We start from the raw sequence: 20231 nt of genomic DNA, 5'->3' as shown, positions 1-20231 counted from the left end.
TTTCAGGTCTCGTCATCAGGTTTGATCGGGTTCAAGTCCTGGCTCTGGCTGAGCCATTCAAGGACATTCAGAGACTTGTCCCGAAGCCACTCCTGCATTGTCTTGGCTGTGTGCTTAGGGTCGTTGTCCTGTTAGACTGGGGCGAAGGTTCACCTTCCGAGGTCCTGAGCGCGCTGGAGCAGGTTTTCATCCAAGATCTTTCTGTACTTTGCGCTGTTCATCTTTCCCTGGTCTAGAAGTCCCTGCTGCTGAAAAACATCCCCACAGCATGATGCTGCCACCACCATGCTTCACCGTAGGGATGGTGCCAGGTTTCCTCCAGATGTAAAACACATTTATCACACATATTATGTGATTATGACAAATAATATTTAACAATGGTAATGTTTTACAGTAATGAGAAATGACAAAATACATATGAATTATGTAATTTTCAAATTTATTTTCAGATTTTTCATCAGGGGCTCCTGACCGATTGTGCTATTGTGTTTTTTCCCACTTATTGTAACTTTTCTTTAGATAATGTTTCTGACGTTGTTTCCTATGACCGAACATAACTTCTTGACATCAGAAAAGTGATCACTAACCTTCGATGAGGATTTCTACTTCAATTAGTCGGCGGTGAAGGAAATACTGCTCATCTTGGACTAGGCCCAAATCCCTGACACTAGAAAAAGGAAGAGGCAGAGTTATAGAGGCCTGTGTCTTCTACCTTTCTGTCTGAGGACTACACAGATGAGCTGGCTGACAGAGTCAGGAATCGAGTTCAAGAAGAGAGTGAGAGTATCCGTGACTTTGCATACAGTTACTACTCCTTGTGCAGGAGTGGAAACCTGGCATTGAGGAGGAAGAGGTTATTAAGTTGATCTTGAAGGGAAAAAAACAACCCTCTGCTAGCCTATCAACTCGGTCACCAATGTAGATGGACTGGTTAGACTGGGACAGCTGTTCGAGAATGATAGTGAATGTCATCAGCAATATGAACAGAGAAAGAAACAGACACCCAAACAAATACCCAAGCCATGCCATCGATCCCTCCGATGTTCTGTTGGAGATGTAGCAAAGCGGGACATTCTCCAGCTACATGTCCAAATCAGCATCAAGTAAACTCATCCAGAAACCACAATCTGTACAGCAAGTCACAACAGGCTAACACACCTAACTCCCATCACAAGAACGGCCATTCTACTCCGGGTGCTCTGACCAGAGCTGAATCCCCAAGAGTCACTGCCTACACCCACCCATCGGCATCCCCTTCCTTTCAGCCAATACCGCACCAGGTGGTGTTACCCTTGTCCATAGGCCCTTGGACAGGAAGAGCCATCCTGGACACTGGATCATCCTACACGCTGCTCAATGAGAAGCTGTGAAAGGTCCACAATAGAACAGGAAGCCATGGACAATAGGTCCATTATATCTGGCTGACGGTGAGGCTAAAAGACCACTCGGATGGAGTGAGGTGGGAATCCGCCTGTGTAACCACTCCTATATGATTCCTTCTGTTATTGCTTTTCCTGTCATGTTGGGAATTGACTTCATGTGGTTCAGTGGTGTCCAGATGGACATCGCACTACTGATGATTTCCACACAATCAGAGCGAGAAGCATTTCTTCCAAGCAGAAGCTATACAGTTACAAGATTGGGGTCCAAGTGTGGCAGTCTTCTCTGCCATTGCTCCGGTACAGTTAACGCCTGATAAGCACCGAACTCCTGAAGCATAAAACATTCCTGCTTTTTGGATTAAAGAATGCGCTTGCCACCTTCCAAATAGTCATGGAGACTACATTAGGTGAGCTCAAAGGGAAGATCTGTTTCGCCTACCTGGAATATATACTGTTATTATCTATGCCCAGACCAGAGAAAAACACTTTCAAGATCTTCAGGCAGTGTTGGACAAGCTTAGAGAAGCTGGTCTGACATTGAACATGAAAAAGAGTAACTTCTGCCAAAAATCAGTTAACCACCTAACTGAGGAACTCAATTTAAACTTGCGTAATACCCTAGATGCAGTCGCACCCCTTGAAATTAAAAACATTTGTCATAAGAAACTAGCTGCCTGGTATACAGAAAATACCCGAGCTCTGAAGCAAGCTTCCAGAAAATTGGAACGGAAATGGCGCCACACCAAACTGGAAGTCTTCCTACTAGCTTGGAAAGACAGTACCGTGCAGTATCGAAGAGCTCTCACTGCTGCTCGATCATCCTATTTTTCCAACTTAATTGAGGAAAGTAAGAATATTCCAGAAAAAACATGTTGATACCATTGCAAAGCTAACTAAAAAGCAACATTCCCCAAGAGAAGATGTCTTTCACTTCAGCAGTAATAAATTCATGAACTTCTTTGAGGAAAAGATCATGATCATTAGAAAGCAAATTATGGACTCCTTCCTTAAATCTGTGTATTCCTCCAAAGCTCAGTTGTCCTGTGTCTGCACAACTCTGCCAGGACCTAGGATCAAGAGAGACGCTCACGTGTTTTAGTACTATATATCTTGACACAATGATGAAAAAAATCATGGCCTCTAAACCTTCAAGCTGCATACTGGACCCTATTCCAACTATCTGGCTTCTTCACCTCAGGGATCATCTGAGACCAGCCACACAGACAGCTGATGAAACTATGGGTTTGCTCAATTGAATAATTTCTGCACAAACTGTCAAACTGTGTATTCCTCCAAACCTCAGTTGTCCTGAGTCTGCACAACTCTGCCAGGACCTAGGATCAAGAGAGACACTCAAGTGTTTTAGTACTATATCTCTTGACACAATGATGAAAAAAATCATGGCCTCTAAACCTTCAAGCTGCATACTGGACCCTATTCCAACTAAACTACTGAAAGAGCTGCTTCCTGTGCTTGGCCCGCCTATGTTGAACATAATAAACGGCTCTCTATCCACCGGATGTGTACCAGACTCACTAAAAGTGGCAGTAATAAAGCTTCTCTTGAAAAAGCCAAACCTTGACCCAGAAAGTATAAAAAACTATCTGCCTATATCAAATCTTCCATTCCTCTCAAAAAATTTAGAAAAAGCTGTTGTGCAGCAACTCACTGCCTTCCTGAAGACAAACAATGTATACGAAGTGCTTCAGTCTGGTTTTAGACCCCATCATATCACTGAGACTGCACTTGTGAAGGTGGTAAATGACCTTTAAATGATGTCAGAATGAGGCTCTGCATCTGTCCTCGTGCTCCTAGACCTTAGAGCTGCTTTTGATACCATCGATCACCACATTCTTTTGGAGAGATTGGAAACCCAAATTGGTCTACACGGACAAGTTCTGGCCTGGTTTAGATCTTAACTGTCGGAAAGATTTCAGTTTGTTTCTGTGAATGGTTTGTCCTCTGACAAATCAACTGTAAATGCCGATGTTCCTCAAGGTTCCGTTTTAGGACCACTATTGTTTTCACTATATATTTTACCTCTTGGGGATCTCATTAGAAAACATAATGTTAACTTTCACTGCTATGCAGATGACACACAGCTGTACATTTAATTGAAACATGGTGAAGCCCCAAAATTGCCCTCGCTAGAAGCCTGTGTTTCTACTTTTAAACTCGGACAAAACAGAGATGCTTGTTCTAGGTCCCAAGAAACAAAGAGATCTTCTGTTGAATCTGACAATTAATCTTGATGGTTGTACAGTCGTCTCTTGGTGCTAGCCTCCCTACACTGGCTTCCTGTTAAGGCAAGGGCTGATTTCAACGTTTTACTGCTAACCTACAAAGCATTTCATGGGCTTGCTCCTACCTATCTTTCCGATTTGGTCCTGCCGTACATACCTACACGTCACAAGACGCAGTCACAAGACGCAGGCCTCCTAATTGTCCCTAGAATTTCTAAGCAAACAGCTGGGGGCAGGGCTTTCTTTTGTAGAGCTCCATTTTTATGGAATGGTCTGCCTACCCATGTGAGAGACGCAGACTCGGTCTCAACCGTTAAGTCTTTACTGAAGACTCATCTCTTCAGTGGGTCATATGATTGAATGTAGTCTGGCCCAGGAGTGTTATGGTGAACGGAAAGGCTCTGGAGCAACGAACCGCACTTGCTGTCTCTGCCAGCCTCACAACCACAGACCACATGTAACTATGCCAGCCCAGGACATTCACATCTGGCTTCTTCACCTACGGGATCATCTGAGACCAGCCACACAGACAGCTGATGAAACTATGGGTTTGCTCAATTGAATAATTTCTGCACAAACTGTCTGAATCCATCTTAGGGATGCTCATTCGCATGCTCGTCGTCCTCACCAAGGTCTGTACCTGACTGCAGTTCGGTGTCGTAACCAACTTCAGTGGGAAAATGATCACCTTTGATCTCCACTGGCACGCTGAAGAAGTGTGCTCTTCACAGATGAGGCCTGGTTTTAACTGTACCGGGTAGATGGCAGACAGTGTGTATGCAGCGCGCTAATATCAACAATGTGAATAGAGTGCCCCATGGTGGCTGTGGGGATATGTTGTGGGCAGGCATAAGATGGACAATGAACACAATTGCATTTTATTGATTTCAATTTTAATGTACAGAGATACCGTGACGAGATTCTGAGGCCCAATGTCGTGCCATTCAACTGCCGCCATCACCTCACATTTCAGCATGACAATGACCGTCCCCATGTTGCAGCGATCTGTACCCAATTCCTGGAAGCTGAAAATGTCCCAGTTATTCCATGGCCTTCATACTCATCAGACATGTCACCCATTAGCATGTTTGGGATGCTCTGCATCAATGTGTATGACTGCATGTTTCAGTTCTTGCCAATATCCAGCAATTTAGCACAGCCATTGAAAAGGAGTGGGACAACCTTCCACAGGACACACTCAACAGCCTGATCAACTCTATGCGAAGGAAATGTGCTGCATGGTGCTGCCAACAGATACTGACTGGTTTTCTGATCCACACCCCTACCCTTTTTAATGAATTAATTTCAATTTATTGATTTCCTTATATGAACTTTAACTCATTAAAATCTTAAATTGTTGCATGTTTGTTGCATTTATATTTTTATTCAGTGTAGTTAGGGGAAAGAGGTTAGTTAAGAGATGGCAGAGTTATTGATAAATGTGACTCGTTTCAGGATTCTAGGCATATTTTGCGCATTACTACTTCACAGGAGAGGCATATGAACTTTAAAAAATGTTTTAATCAAAATGCATTTTAGGGCTGAAAAGCCTTCTGGAACATGTGAACTTTCATGTGCCTTAATAACAAACTTGTATGCCATCTGTAAATACAAATAAAATTACTCCTTAAATTACTAGCCTGAGATAATGGATGGGCTGGATATGCCGAGAGATGAGTTCAGATTGGTCTGCCATGTAGCACGCTTCTGTCTATAACATGAGCTGGTCAGTATTTGTAGGTAATCCTTTCTAATGCAGCTTTTTTTAAATGATAAAGTGTTGATCTCCCCTTTCTGGAGGACCGAGGTTTGAAATCAGTGAAAGGCCCGGTGGAATTTGAATATGATAGCTAAGGAGATTGAGAAAATTCTGGCCTTTGATTGCAAATATGCCGAGGGAGACAAAAAGAACACACACAAAAGGCTGTATAAAACACCAGTCTTTGGATTACATCTTCAAACTAAGGGCAACCATGGCCTCCGTGACAGAGGGAGAAGTGTCTATCCATGATAAGGTAAGACAGTAGAGCTAGCTACATTTTCAGATATTACACATTTCTAATTTTGTCAGAAAGTAGCTGGTAAATTCGCTCTCACTATCTACTCCGATTTCAGAGCACTCTCATCTGAGTGTGCCAGAGCGCAGAATAACTGACACATTTGCGAACGCTCAATACCCGTTGAATATGGCCGGTCTAAGTAAATGTTGGCAAAAAAAGTGTAATTAAATTGTTGCCAGCAGCACAGTTAGTCATAACATAAAAACCAGCTCTGCTAGTCATAACATACTAACCAGCTCTGCTAGGCCAAGTAAAAAAGTCAGAGTGAGCTGTTCTCTCATGTGTCTGGAAGTAGCTAGCAAGCTAGCCAATGTTAGCTTGGGATCAACCAAGCTACTCCTTGGCCAGAGCATCCAGGGTGCGCTCTGAACACTCCGAGAGCGAAATGCTCTGAAATTACAAAAGGGCAATTTGACAAGCTCTAAGTTTATGAACGCCCAGGTCGCACTCTAGCACTCCAGATTGAATTTATGTCACGAGAATTATGTTCTCAATGTTCATCAACTGAACTTCAATTAAACTGCTCAGTCTGCAACCCAGAATTTGTAAGATTCTAGTTGAATGAAACAGACAGAGTCCCAGCTTATAATAGTCAGAAGGTTTATTCACGAGAGCGTTAAAAATCATACAATGCACATAGCCTTTTATACCTCACATTTGGTAATATAAATGCCCCTCTAACACTGTCAATGCTGTTTACAAGGTTTCTCCAACACATACCTTGCTTATCATATCCTGCAACATGTTACACAATCTACTGCAAGCCCAACGGTTTCTCCCCTTCCTGGGTGGGGAGACCTCCCCTGTTATCAGTTTCACAGTTGTCACAATTGTCACAAGTTGTCTGCCACAGTCTCTTGTCTGGTAACAGTTCCTCTTTTTTATGCACATACAATCATGAATTCTAGTCTTATGATTCAAACACATTTTACTCCATTATACAGTGACAGGGTGGAATACTGTTAGTTATGGCCTTAACATGAATTGGAACGTATTAATCATTTAGTCATTATCTTACCATTACCTTAACCATGTTAATCCCCATAACAATGTACAAATACACCAGTAGTATAAACCAGCCTCTATTCTTGAAATCTTTGGTTGTTTAGTACATGGCCTCACATGTTAATCCTTAAAATGTTGAGCGGGGTTAAGGCTTAAGAGGGTGTGAACAATGCTGAATGGGTGTAGACAAGAGCTCTCCAGTAGGTTTACCAAAACATTCAAGGGCCATTTTTTCAAAAGTGAGGTTAAGTTTATCAACTTTCAAAATGGAATTACTTTCCTATTGTTCCTCAACTCTAGTGTACGAAATGATGCTTAGAGTCCAGTCCTGGTCTTCCCGTGGCCACTAGAGTCGCCAACGACAATTCGTCACCTGGGTTGTGGGGAACCTCCCTGCAGTGGCTGACGTGAACCTAAGTAGACCTCTGCATCCTCCACCACTGTCTGTGTTGTCTGGAGCACCTGGAATGGACCAGTCCGGCGCTGTTGGTGCCTAGTCTTTCTGCGGTGGTCCTTGATGACCACCCAATCGCCTGGCTGAAGTTTGTGGAGTGGTCCAGCTAAAGCAGCTTTTACCCTGGGTAAAAATAGATTTCTGAACATTGTTAAGTGCAGGACAGTAACTTACCATTTGGTCTGTTACTAATGTGGGCGGACCAAGTAATTGGGCGTCACTCTAAAGCGGGAAGGTGGAATAAACGAGTCAGGAGTGGGTTTTCTTGATTGAACACAGTTCTCTATTGAGGGCATTTGGTCAACACAAACACTCCAACATAATCAATGAAAACCTTCCAAGGAAAAACATACATCTTCTCCAGATGAAACAGGAACGCGATAGGATTATCTTTAAACTACAACAAAAGTCACAGGATTGTCACCGTCTTAGTGGTTCATCCTGGATAGCTCCTCTGTCTCGGTGGCCATCTTCCAGAGATAGTGTTCCCCTCCTCTCTCTACTGGTTCCATTCTCTCTCTTTTATAGGGGAAGGAGAATATGTCATTAGTACCGTCAGCTGTGCTCAATTGCCTCTGGTTACCTTGTCTCCCATGCCTTGTTGGGCTACTATCCGTGAGCCCAGCCTGCCCTCTGGTGGGCCTTCCACATACTTTCCCCCCCAGGACCGCACCGGAGGGTCTGGCTCCAGACGCACCATCTTGGTCGTGTCGGGACAGCGCGTCTGCGTTACCGTTCCTCGATCCGGCCCTGTGGATGACATGGAAAGAGAACGGTTGTAAAGACAAAAACCATCTGGCTATTCTGTTGTTATTGTTTCTCTTACCAGCCATCCACGTGAGGGGCGCATGGTCAGTAACTAATGCCAACCTCCGACCCAGTAGGTAGTACCGGAGATAATTGAGGGCCCACTTGATGGCTAAGGCCTCTTTCTCTACGGTAGCATACCTCTGTTCCCGATCGCTGAGCTTCCTACTTATGAAGAGAATCGGCTTCTCTGCTTCGCCTTTACCCTGAGCTAGTACGGCCCCGAGCCCCGTATCCGAGGCGTCGACCTGCACAATGAACTCTTGTGAGAAGTCCGGAGCCTGTAGAACGGGATCAGAACACAGGCCATCTTTTAGCAATTGAAAGGCCTCTTCGGTCTCGTCTTTCCACTCTACCTGGTTTGGCAGGTTTGGCACTGCTTATTTGACACAATGCTCGCTTAACCCGGAAGCCAGCCGCACCAATGTGTTGGAGGAAACACCGTACACCTGGTGACGTGTCAGCGTGCATGCGCCCTGCCCGCCACAGGAGTCGGCTAGAGCACGATTGGACAACAACGTTTGGGCGGACAAACCCCCCCTTAACCCGGACGATGCTGGGCCAATTGTACACTGCCTTACGCTGCCTTATGAGTTAGTCTGTGGCATAAAAATGCCTTTCTGTTTCCAACAACTGCGAGTAGTTGAGAAAATATTGTCGATAGGATCACAGTGTGATCTATCAATATCCTGCATGTCCCATGCATAGTACCAATCCCATGTTGAGACCGTGTCGGACAGCATCACGATATTAAATTTCTCCGGGGGCAGTACAACACTGAGGCCCTTGTCTTTGCAAAGGATGTTAACTCTCTGGGATATGTGGGACAGTAGCGTCCCACTTGGCCAAAAGCCAGAGAAAATCCAGAGCGGCAAAATCAAATACATTCCTATAAAAATCAAACGCTCATGAAATCACACATGTAAGATACCAAATTAAAGCTACACGTGTTGTGAATCCAGCCAACATGACAGATTTCAAAAAGGCTTTTCGGCGAAAGCAAACAATGCTATTATCTGAGGATAGCACCTCCGTAAACAAAAGAAAGAAAACATATTTCAACCCTGCAGGCGCGACACAAAACGCAGAAATAAAAATATAAATCATGCCTTACCTTTGACAAACTTCTTCTGTTGGCACTCCAATATGTCCCATAAACATCACCAATGGTCCTTTTGTTTGATTAATTCCGTCCATATATATTCAAAATGTCCATTTATTTGGCATGTTTGATCCAGAAAAACACTGGTTCCAACTTGCGCAACGTGACTACAAAATATCTCAAAAGTTACCTGTAAACCTTGCCAAAACATTTCACACTACTTTTGTAATACAACTTTAGGTATTTTTTAAAGTAAATAATCGATCAAATTGAAGACGGGATGATCTGTGTTCAATACAGGAAGAAAACAAACTGACGCCAGCTTTCTGGTCACGCGCCTCTATCAAATAGTACCTCGTTTTGAACAGGGATACTTCTTCATTACACAAAGGAAAAACCTCAACCAATTTCTAAAGACTGGTGACATCCAGTGGAAGCGGTAGGAACTGAAAGCAAGTCCCTTAGAAATCTGGATTCCCAATGAAACACCAAAAATCTGAATGGTTTGTCCTCGGGGTTTCGCCTGCTACATAAGTTCTGTTATACTCACAGACATGATTCAAACAGTTTCAGAGTGTTTTCTATCCAAATCTACTAATTATCTTCTGGGGATGAGTAGCAGGCAGTTGAATTTGGGCATGCTTTTCATCCAAAATTCCAAATGCTGCCCCCTATCTTAGAGAAGTTAACTTCATTGGGATAGGGGGCAGCATTGGGAAGTTTGGATGAAAAGTTACTCAAGCCCAGAAGCTAGGATATGCATAGGTATGCATAGAAATACTCTAGTTTCCAAACTGTTAAAATAATGTCTGTGAGTATAACAGAATTCATATGGCAGGCATAAACCTGAGACAAATCCAACCAGGAAGTGGGAAATCTGAGGTTTGTAGTTTTTTTTAAGTGATTGCCTATCCAATATCCTGCGTCTATGGGGTCAGATTGCACTTCCTAAGGCTTCCAATAGATGTCAACAGTCTTTAGAAGTTGTTTCAGGCTTGTATTGTGAAAGGGGATCAAATAAGAGCTGTATCAAAAAGTGGTCAGGCTGAAAGCCTTTAGTTTAGTCTTGCGCGTGGCCGTGAGCGCGACGGTCGTTCCCTTTCCCAACGGAATTGTCCGGTTGGAATATTTTTGAAGATATATGATAAAAATATCCTAAAGATTGATTCTATACATCGTTTGACATGTTTCTACGAACCTTAATGGAACTTTTTTTACTTTTCGTCTGGACTTTGTGCCCGCGTTTTGTGCATTTGGATTACTGGATAAACGCACAAACAAAAAGGAGGTGTGGCTGTATGGTTTTCTGTGGCTAGGCGCTGACCTAATATAAACGCATGGTGTGCTTTCGCCGTAAAGCCTTTTTGAAATCGGATACTGTGGCTGAATTAACAAGAAGTTTATCTTTTATAATGGTGTATAATACTTGTATGTTTGAGGAATTTTAATTATGAGATTTGTGTTGTTTGAATTTGGCGCCCTGCAATTTCACTGGCTGTTGGCGAGGTGGGACGCTCACGTCCCGAACGATCCCAGAGAGGTTAAGTCCCAATTTGCAGAGAAGTTCTCTTCCCATGAAATTGACAGGGCACCATTTGGAGGCGATAAATTGGTGTGTGAAACACTTATTTTAACCAGCAGGATCATTGTGAGCAATTCATTCATTGTTCCTGAGGCCCCCACGGTGCTGACTGATTCATTTGACATAGGAGAGTCAGACATGGTTTTAGAATTTATGACAGACATTGCAGCCCCAGTATCAACTAGAAATTCAACAGACTCACCATTGACGAGGAGAAGAACCATTGGCTCCTCACGAGGGCTTGAAAAAAATCCTTAAATGCTGTCCAAGGGGGTCAACTCTCTACCTCATGTCCGTCAATATGTGGTCGTTTTCGGCGGTGGTCGTCCCCCCCCTTCGACATGTTCTGGCGAAATGCCCCTCCTGTCCACAGATATAGCAGGTCAAGCTATTACCTTGCGATGTCCGTTGTCCAGCCCATCCTTCAGCAGTCTCCTCTGCCTCCTCTTCCTCTACCCCTTCCTTTCCTCTCTGTCCACCATTTTGAGGTCCTCCCTGAGCCTGCCGCTGCTGGCCCTGTCCTTGATAGAAGGCCAGCTGTGCAGCTTGTAGTCTCACGCCCTCCTTTTCCATTCTCTGTTTCATCTTATCTTCTTGAGACAGTTGCTGCCTCTCAGCATGTTTACAGTGTTCAATGACCGTCTGTAGGGTTGTAGTTTCCCAGCTAATGCAGGTCGTCTTAACCTTACTAGGGTATGTGGGACGCTAGCGTCCCATCTGGCCAACATCCAGTGAAATTGCAGAGCACCAAATTCAAATCCAAAAATACTCATTATAAAAATTCAGAAAACATACAAGTATTTTACATAGGTTTAAAGATTAACTTCGGTGTTAGATTTCAAAAAGGCTTCACGGCGAAAGCATACCTTACGATTATTTTAGAACATCACCCAGCAGACAAATCATTACAAACAGTAACCAGCCAAGTAGAAGAGTTACACAAGTCAGAAATAGAGATACAATGAATCACTTACCTTTTTAATTTTTTTTATATTAGACGGTGGATCAGCTTAAGATTGCGGAAAGAATGTTGCTTCCAATGTAATTGTCTGCATCATTTCCAATCCCCCATATTTTTTTGGTAAATATATATATCCAAACACGCATGCATATATATACACATATGTACATACACATACCTATATAGACATACATACTTTTTAAAAGAATATACCTTTATTATTATTCCCCACAAACTCTACCGCCGATCCCCCAATTGAAGTAAACTAATAAACACTTCTGCTTCTACCTTCAATCCATACATCTTATACACATTCTACAGACAGTCTACTTTACAATAGTTCTCTCTTGTTTGTTCTTAGTCCTTCCTCTATTTCTGATGTCCATGCAGTTTGATTTCTATTTGTAACTATGCTATTTCACAAAAGTTCCGAACCTATATACATTTTACAGATCCCGTATGCTTTACATTGTTTATCTTGTTATTAGTCCCACCCTTCAGCTCCATTCAACCCCTCCCATCTGTCTCTCAACATCATCCATTTTGGATTTCTACTTGCCATATATTTTTCAACTGTGCTGTGATGCTTCACAAAATAATTGAACCTTCCTATTCTCATAGCTTCTACAGATTGTAAATTAAAAATAAACATTTTTGCTAAAATAATTATTATATTATTGATTGATTGATTGACTATGGCTTTTCAAATCACCCAGTATTGCTATCTGTAGTGTTAGTTCTAGGCAAATGTTGCAATTCTTCAGCCATTCCTGGACCTGTGACCAAAAATGAGCTACATATGGACAATACCAAAATAAATGATCTAATGACTCTGCCTCCTCACAACAGAATCTGCAGAGCTGGGAAGATTGTATCCCCCATATATATAACATTCTATTAGTTGCAAGAATTTTGAAGTTTTGAATCCGGCGTATCAATTCATAAACCATTCTGCCATGGAATGGGTACATCGAAAATCTCTTCCCAACTATTTTGCAATTTATATGGCACAGCTGTCAGTTTTTTGGTCCTTAAATGAAATTGGTATATTTTTTTATTTATCACACTTTTGTTTAACCATTTATGTTCTTTAATACAGGGACGACATACAAGTTCCTTACTTTTTTCCCCTTCTACTTGCCTCTTCCATTTTTGTGGTAATGCTGCAATTAATTGGTTGTAATTTTGGGTAGAGCAGACATTTCCATATGTCTGTGTTAGCTGCATGTGTGACATAACTCCACCTGTCCTATTTATGATATCATTCACTAAAAGTATTCCTTTTTAAAAAATGTCTTCGATAAATACAGTTTTTTTAATCAATTAGTATATTTTAATGTAACCACAATATTTGTTGTACTATTTGTTCCGTCCTTTCAGGTGGGTTAAACTGAAATTGCAACCAACTTTCTAAGGCTTGTTTAAAAAAATAAAGATATTTTGGAGATTATTTCCTTTTCAAACAACCGAAATTGAGCAGGTGTAATCTGAATAAAGGGGAAAAGGCCCTTCCTGAATATAGGATGAGACATTCGTACCAATTTACTAGAGAACCAGTTTGGAACCAGTAAGTATAACTTTGTATGACTGATGCCTAGTGAGAAGTCTAATGCTTTAATATTTAATCATTTCTGCCCACCAAATTCATATTCGTTATATAAATAGGCCCTTTTAATTTGATCTGGTTTGCCGTTCCAAATAAAATGGAATATTTTTTGTTCATATAATTTAAAAAGCAGGTCACTAGGTGTAGGCAAAACCATAAGCAAATAGGTCAACTGTGATATAACTAAGGAGTTAATCAGGGTGATTAAGGTTCAAACGCAGTCACAACAGGCAGACAAAAAATCCTAATTGTATCCGTAACATGTAACATAGAAACATGTCAAACGATGTTTATATTCAAATCTCAGGTTGTTTTAAGCCTAAATAATCGATAATATTTCAACTGGACAATAACGTCGTCAATATAAAAGGTAAACAAGAAAGGCACTCTCGGTCGCACGCATGAAAAAGCTCTGTGACACTGCAGGGTCCACTCATTCAGACTGCTCTTATCCACTCATTTTTCAGAATACAAGCCTGAAACAATTTCTAAAGACAGTTGACATCTAGTGGAAGGCATAGGAACTGCCTTCCATGGATATTGTAATGTAATGGCATTGAATAGAAAACTACAGTCGCAAAAAAAATCCTGCTTCCTGAATGGATTTTTCTCAGGTTTTCGCCTGCCAAATCAGTTCTGTTATACTCACATACACTATTTTAACAATTATATGCATATATGCATATATTATATGCATATCCTATCTTCTGGGCCTGAGTAGAAGGCAATTTAATTTGGGCACGCTTTTCATCCAAAATTCAGAATGCTGCCCCCTACCCTAGAGAAGTTAGTCCAGCCGCTTTGTCAGATTTCAAAAAGGCTTAATGGCGAAAGCATGAGGACAGCGCCCTGCTTACAAAAGCATACAACATTTTACAACCAAGTAAAGGAATTACAAAAGTCAGAAATAGCAATAAAATGAATCACTTACCTTTGAAGATCTTCATATGGTTGCAGTCACAAGAGTCCCAGCTACACAATAAATGTTAGTTTTGTTCGATAAAGTCACTCTTTATATCCCAAAAACTCAGTCAAAACATGCAGACGAATACATCCTAATAGTACCAGTAAAGTTTGTCGAAACATGTCAAACAATGTTTATAATTCATCCTCAGGTTGTCAATTGTTGATAGTATTTCAACCGGACAATTGCATATTCAATAGAAATGATAAACAACGAAGGGCGCACACTCGGTCATGTGCAAAACCAGCACTGCATGATTCTACAGTCCACTGAGAGAAAGGTCTCATTCTTCTTCATTTTTCAGAAAACAAGCCTGAAACAATGTCTAAAGACTGTTGACATCTAGTGGAAGCCATAGGAACTGCAATCTGGGTCCTAACCAATTAGATACTCTATAAGCATTCAATGACTACAGCCTTCCACTTTTTCCAATGGCTTTCATACTTATTATGAGGCAAAGTCCTCCCAGATTGCAGTTCCTGGGGCTTCCACTAGATGTCAACAGAAAGAGTTTCAGGCTGGTTTTTGGAAAAATAAGCTAGAAGTTGTAGTTTTTCTAAGTGGCTCCCATTTTTGCTGTAGTGTTTCCAAGCGCGTGGGTGAACGTGCGTTCTTTGTTATTTATCTCCGGTAATGAACATACTATTCTCCGTCTTAAATTTTGTTTATTTACGTATTAGGGTACCTGAGGTTTGATTATAAACATTGTTTGACTTGTTTGGATAAGTTTATTGTGATTCATTTTGTATGCATTTTGAAGAAGAGAAATTGGTGGATTATCGAATGAAGCACACCAGCTAAACTGAGTTTTTATGGATATAAAGAAGGACTTTATCGAACAAAAGGACCATTTGTGATGTAACTGGGACCTTTTGGAGTGCCAACAGAAGAAGATCTTCAAAGGTAAGGCATTTATTATATCGCTATTTCTGACTTTCTCGTTCTCGTTACCAGGCACTTGCCTGGTTGAAAAATGTTTTTCATGTGTTTGTATGCGGGGCGCTGTCCTCAGATGATCGCATGGTGTGCTTTCGCCGTAAAGCCTTTTTGAAATCCGACACAGCGTCTGGATTAACAAGAAGTAACTCTTTATTTTGATGTATAATACTTGTATTTTCATGAATGTTAAATATTTATATTTCTTTAATTTGAAATTCGCACTCTGCAATTTCACTGGATGTTGGCCAGGTGGGACCCCACCGTCCTACCTGCCCATAAGAAGTTCAATTACTCTATGTAATTTAACATGTTGTACCCAGATGGTAGTTGATCCTACACAAATTGTCATACTTTTTGTACAAGTTGTCACGTTCTGACCTTAGTTCTTTTGTTTTGTCTTTGTTTTAGTATGGTCAGGGCATGAGTTGGGTGGGTTGTCTATGTTCCTTTTTCTATGTGGTGTTTTTGTGTTTGGCCTGGTATGGTTCTCAATCAGAGGCAGGTGTCGTTAGTTGTCTCTGATTGAGAATCATACTTGGGTAGCCTTTTCCCACCTGTGTGGTGTGGGTGATTGTTTTCTGTCTTTGTGTATGACACCAGACAGGACTGTTTTGTTTAGTTCGTTCTCATTATTTAGTTTTTGTGTTCATGATAATAAATTATCAATATGGACACTTACCAAGCTGCACATTGGTCCTCCTCTTCTTCCACCACAGTCAAATCCCAATTATAATCAACTGTTTAATTGATTCCTTATTTTCTACAATAAAAAATGTTTTAACCATCAGGAATATTTCTTATTTCTACCTCAGGACCCTGTCCTGGAATCACATAGCTCGTGCATTTACATCTAACGATCGTAACCCATGGCATATTACTTCAGGACCTTGTCCTGGAATACTTTCATCAGGATCCTGTCCTGGTATCTCTATAGTACCACAGGATCTTATCATGGAATCGCTTTCAACAGGACTGTCCTGGTATCTCTAACACACATGACCTGTTTCCAGAACAAGATTTTCTTAAAGTTAACAGAACTTTCCCCAATTGGAGGTTGTGTTTAAGAAAATCAGTCTCACCCATAACTCTGTATTTTCGGGATGGCGCCTCACTCCCTGCCGGGTCCGAGGCAGTTTCCTTCTGCTCCTCTCAATCGGAGTGTAGGCTCCCTGAGCCACGTCTTACCTAGCCTCTATGCACAGTTAACGTTGGTGTCCCTGGGAACGATCAGCAAGCGGAATTAGACATCTCATCCTTGTCTCCAAGAATTGTTGTGGAAATTCTAACCCAAATGAAGAGAGACTGTAGATTCTTAAAACATCAACTTTATTATAAGACTTTTAAATCTGAAGCGGTAAACAAATCACTCAATGGTGCAGAGTTAGGGGGGTTTCAGCTTTTATAGAAAAGTACAACCTCTGTCTACGTGGCAGTTAGCAGATGTGTGAAGACATGGGTGGAGGAATAGAGTGCAGACAAGTGATGTTTTGTTACTATTTTCTGCTGATATTTAGGTGCTGCTGCTCCAGCTAGTTTCTGTTCTCTTGCATATCTCCACACAGCTGTGCCCTTGGTGGATACCAAAATAACAGGATGTATCACTTACTGTGGTCACCCCCAAACGGCCCTTTGCCACATGACTAAGTTACTCAAAGACAGTTTGTATCAGTAGAAAAAACACTATCATATAACAATAGACAGTACTCTAAGTAACAAAATGCATGGCATGTCTAATTTGTAACTTTACACCACAGTATCCATAACATGATGTAGCTACCACTATGCTTGAATATAAGGAGAGTGGTACTCAGTAATGTGTTGTGTTGGATTTGCCCCAAACATAAAACTTTGTATTCAGGACAAAAAGTGAATTGTTGCAAACAGGATGCATGTTTCGGAATATTTGTTTTCTGTACAAACTTCCTTTTTTTCACTCTGTCAATTAGGTTAGTATATTGTGGATTCACTACAATGTTGTTGAGCCATCCTCAGTTTTCTATTACAACCATTAAACTCTGGAACCTTAACAGTTACAGAAGGATGTCTGTATCTTTGTGGTGACTGGGTGTATTGATACACCATCCAAAGTGTAATTAATAACTTTATCATGCTCAAAGGGATATTCAATGTCTGCTTTTTTGTGTTTTACCCATCTGCCAATAGGTGCCCTTCTTTGCGAGGCATTGGAAAACTTCCCTGGTCTGTGGTTGAATCTGTGTTTGAAATGCACTGCTCAACTGAGGGACCTTTCAGATAATTGTATGTGTGGGGTACATGTTAAACACTATAACATATGTGTGGGGTACATGTTAAACACTATAATCATGTTAAACACTATAATTCCACACACATTTATAAAAAATATAAAAAACTGAAATATTACATTTACATAAGTATACAGACACTTTATTCAGTACTTTGTTGAAGCACCTTTGGCAGTCTCAAGTGTTCTTGGGTATGATGCTTCAAGCTTGGCGCACCTGTATTTGGAGAGTTTCTTCCATTCTTCTCTGCAGATCCTCTCAAGCTCTGTCAGGTTTGGATGGGAGCATCTCTGCACAGCTATTTTCAGGTCTCTCCAGAGATGTTCAATCGGGTTCATGTCCGGGCTCTGGCTGGGCCAATCAAGGACATTCAGAGACTTGTCCCAAGCCACTCCTGCATTGTCTTGGCTGTGTTCTTAGGGTTGTTGTCCTGTTGGAAGGTGAACCTTTGCCTGAGTCTGAGGTCCTGATCGCTCTGGAGCAGGTTGTCATCAAGGATCTCTCTGTACTTTGCGCCGTTCATCTTTCCTTTGATTCTGACTAGTCTCCCAGTTCCTGCTCCCACCACCATGCTTCGCCGTAGGGATGGTGCCAGGTTTCCTCCAGAGTGACCATCGGGTTCTTGATTAGGGAGGTGACTAAGGCTCTTCTCCCCCGATTGCTCAGTTTGGTCGGGTGGGCAGCTGTAGGAAGATTCTTGGTGGTTCCAAACTTCTTCCATTTAAGAATGATTGAGGTCCCTGTGTTATTGGGGACCTTCAATGCTGCTGACATTTTTCGGTACCCTTCCCCAGATCTGTGCCTCGACACAATCCTGTCTCAGAGCTCTACGGGCAATTCCGTCAACCTCATGGCTTGCTTTTTGCTCTGACATGCACTGTCAACTGTGTGACCTTATATAGACAGGTGTGTGCCTTTCCAAATCATGTCCAATCAATTTAATGTACCACAGGTGGACTGCAATCAAGTTGTAGAAACATCTCAAGGATGATCAATGGAAACAGGATGCACCGGAGCTCAATTTCGAGTCTCATAGCAAAGGGTCTGAATATTTATTTACATAAGGTATTTCTGTTTTTAATTTTGCTTTGTCATTATTATTATTTAGAATAAGGCTGTAACAAAATGTGGAAAAATTCAAGGGGTCTGAGTACTTTTCGAAGGCATTGTATATCGTGAATCTTTATTTGTGTTGTTGTGTGGCCGGGAATGTGCATGGTGCTGAATTTCGCATGGTTCTTGTTATACGCTTCATCTTTATGAATGGACAATTGCGTGCCTGAGGTCACTTGGGTTCACTGACTTTTTTTTATGCCCGAGGTACGGGACATTTACTGAGGAACCTAACTTATTATTTTGTGACTAATATTGATTGTGTGATCATTTATGTTGGTAATTGTAACGGAGACGCTGAGTTGACTTTGGTAAAGAACTGGGCCCTGCGGAGGTATTCAATAGCACCAATGGGAGATTGTACCGATACTTTGTGGTGATTTTGTTAAGTCCTCTGAGGTGTGTGACATCTACCTCCATGGGTTCAGGCTCTGATCCCGAGTGTTCACTGAGGAAAAGAGAGAAGCGATGAATACCGGCTCTCCTGAAGTTGGTTATCCGGATGGCCATCGCAATGAGTGTGTCCAGGCCAGGGTAAGGTTGTCGTCTCGACAGGCCAGTTCCATCTGGACTTCTTTGAGTAAACCTCTTCTGAATTGCATACGAAGCGCCGGCTCATTCCATCCACTGGATGCTGCTACTGTCCGGAAGGTGAACGTGTACTCAGAAGCTGTCATAATGTCGTAATTGCAATAGAGCATTACCCTCTGGGGAATTATCAAAAATACATTTAAAACAGAGCCATGAACCCCTTACAGGAATCCTGTCTCCCAGATGGCCGTAGCCCATTCCAACACCCGCCAGTCAGTAAAGAAATAACCGCGGCAGCGTTGGACCTCTTGGTGGTGGGCGCTCCCATCTGGTGTGTAAAGTAGAGGGAGCACTGAAGTAGGAAGCCACGGCTTGTGGATGGTGTACTGGATAATGCATGTACACAGGAACAATACCGACTGATGAAGGAACCCAAGGGAGTGACAGATAAAGTGGAGGTAATCAGAAAGGAAATGGAGTCCAGGTGAGTATCAAAATGATCTGCAGGTGTGCATAATGATGGATGCCAGGTGTGAGTAATGATGGATCCCAGGACTAGTGGTTAGTATACCGGCGACGTCGAACGCCGGAGGGGAGGAATGGGAGTATTTAAAATATATGTATTTAACTAGGCAAGTCAGTTAAGAACAACTTCTTATTTGCAATGATGGCCTACACCGGCCAAACCCGGACAAAACTGGGCCAATTGTACACCGCCCTATAGGACTCCCAATCACGGCAGGTTGTGATACAGACAGGAATTGAACCATGGTGTTTGTAGTGACGCCTCAAGCACTGAGATGCAGATGCAGTTGTTTTGAAGTTATTTCCTTCTATGTTTTAAGGGTTTACAGTTCAAGTTGGAAGTTTACATACACTTATGTTGGAGTCATTAAAACTCATTTTTCAACCACTCCACAAATTTCTTGTTAACAAACTATAGTTTTAGCAAGTCGGTTAGGACATCTACTTTGTGCATGACAAGTAATTTTCCAACAATTGTTTACAGACAGATTATTTAACTTATAATTCACTGCATCACAAGTCTAGTGGGTCAGAAGTTTACATACACTAACTTGACTGTGCCTTTAAACAGCAATTCCAGAAAATTATGTCATGGCTTTAGAAGCTTCTGATAGGCTAATTTATGTAATTTGAGTCAATTGGAGGTGTACCTGTGGATGTATTTCAAGGCCTCACTTCAATCTCAGTGCCTCT

At 41.8% G+C, this 20231-nt stretch overlaps 1 protein-coding gene across 7 annotated transcripts; it reads right to left on the bottom strand.

Annotated features, from left to right (window-relative positions):
- Positions 1 to 6268: 6268 nt before the first annotated feature.
- Positions 6269 to 18974, bottom strand: LOC110526128 (uncharacterized). 7 transcript variants are annotated; one of them, XR_016496737.1, is made up of 5 exons: positions 16185 to 18974; positions 15785 to 15865; positions 7818 to 7894; positions 7569 to 7663; positions 6269 to 7267 (listed from the first exon to the last, which is right to left on the bottom strand). XR_016496737.1 is itself a non-coding variant. In XM_090238164.1 (4 exons), the coding sequence occupies exons 1-4, from the start codon at positions 16186 to 16188 to the stop codon at positions 7060 to 7062; spliced, it is 384 nt and encodes a 127-aa protein (XP_090094290.1). In that variant the 5' UTR covers positions 16189 to 16578; the 3' UTR covers positions 6269 to 7059. The 7 variants fall into 7 exon arrangements, 3 of the variants coding, with proteins under 3 accessions (XP_090094290.1, XP_090094289.1, XP_090094291.1); XR_016496735.1 differs by lacking the exon at positions 7569 to 7663 and having other exon boundaries at positions 7728 to 7894; positions 16185 to 16491; XM_090238164.1 differs by lacking the exon at positions 15785 to 15865 and having other exon boundaries at positions 16185 to 16578.
- Positions 18975 to 20231: the final 1257 nt, after the last annotated feature.

This window comes from Oncorhynchus mykiss, chromosome 6, assembly GCF_057628025.1.
Source record: "Oncorhynchus mykiss isolate SJ-2025 chromosome 6, ASM5762802v1, whole genome shotgun sequence".
In the NCBI taxonomy this organism is placed as follows: domain Eukaryota; kingdom Metazoa; phylum Chordata; class Actinopteri; order Salmoniformes; family Salmonidae; genus Oncorhynchus; species Oncorhynchus mykiss.
This window is presented reverse-complemented; position numbering and strand designations above follow the sequence as displayed.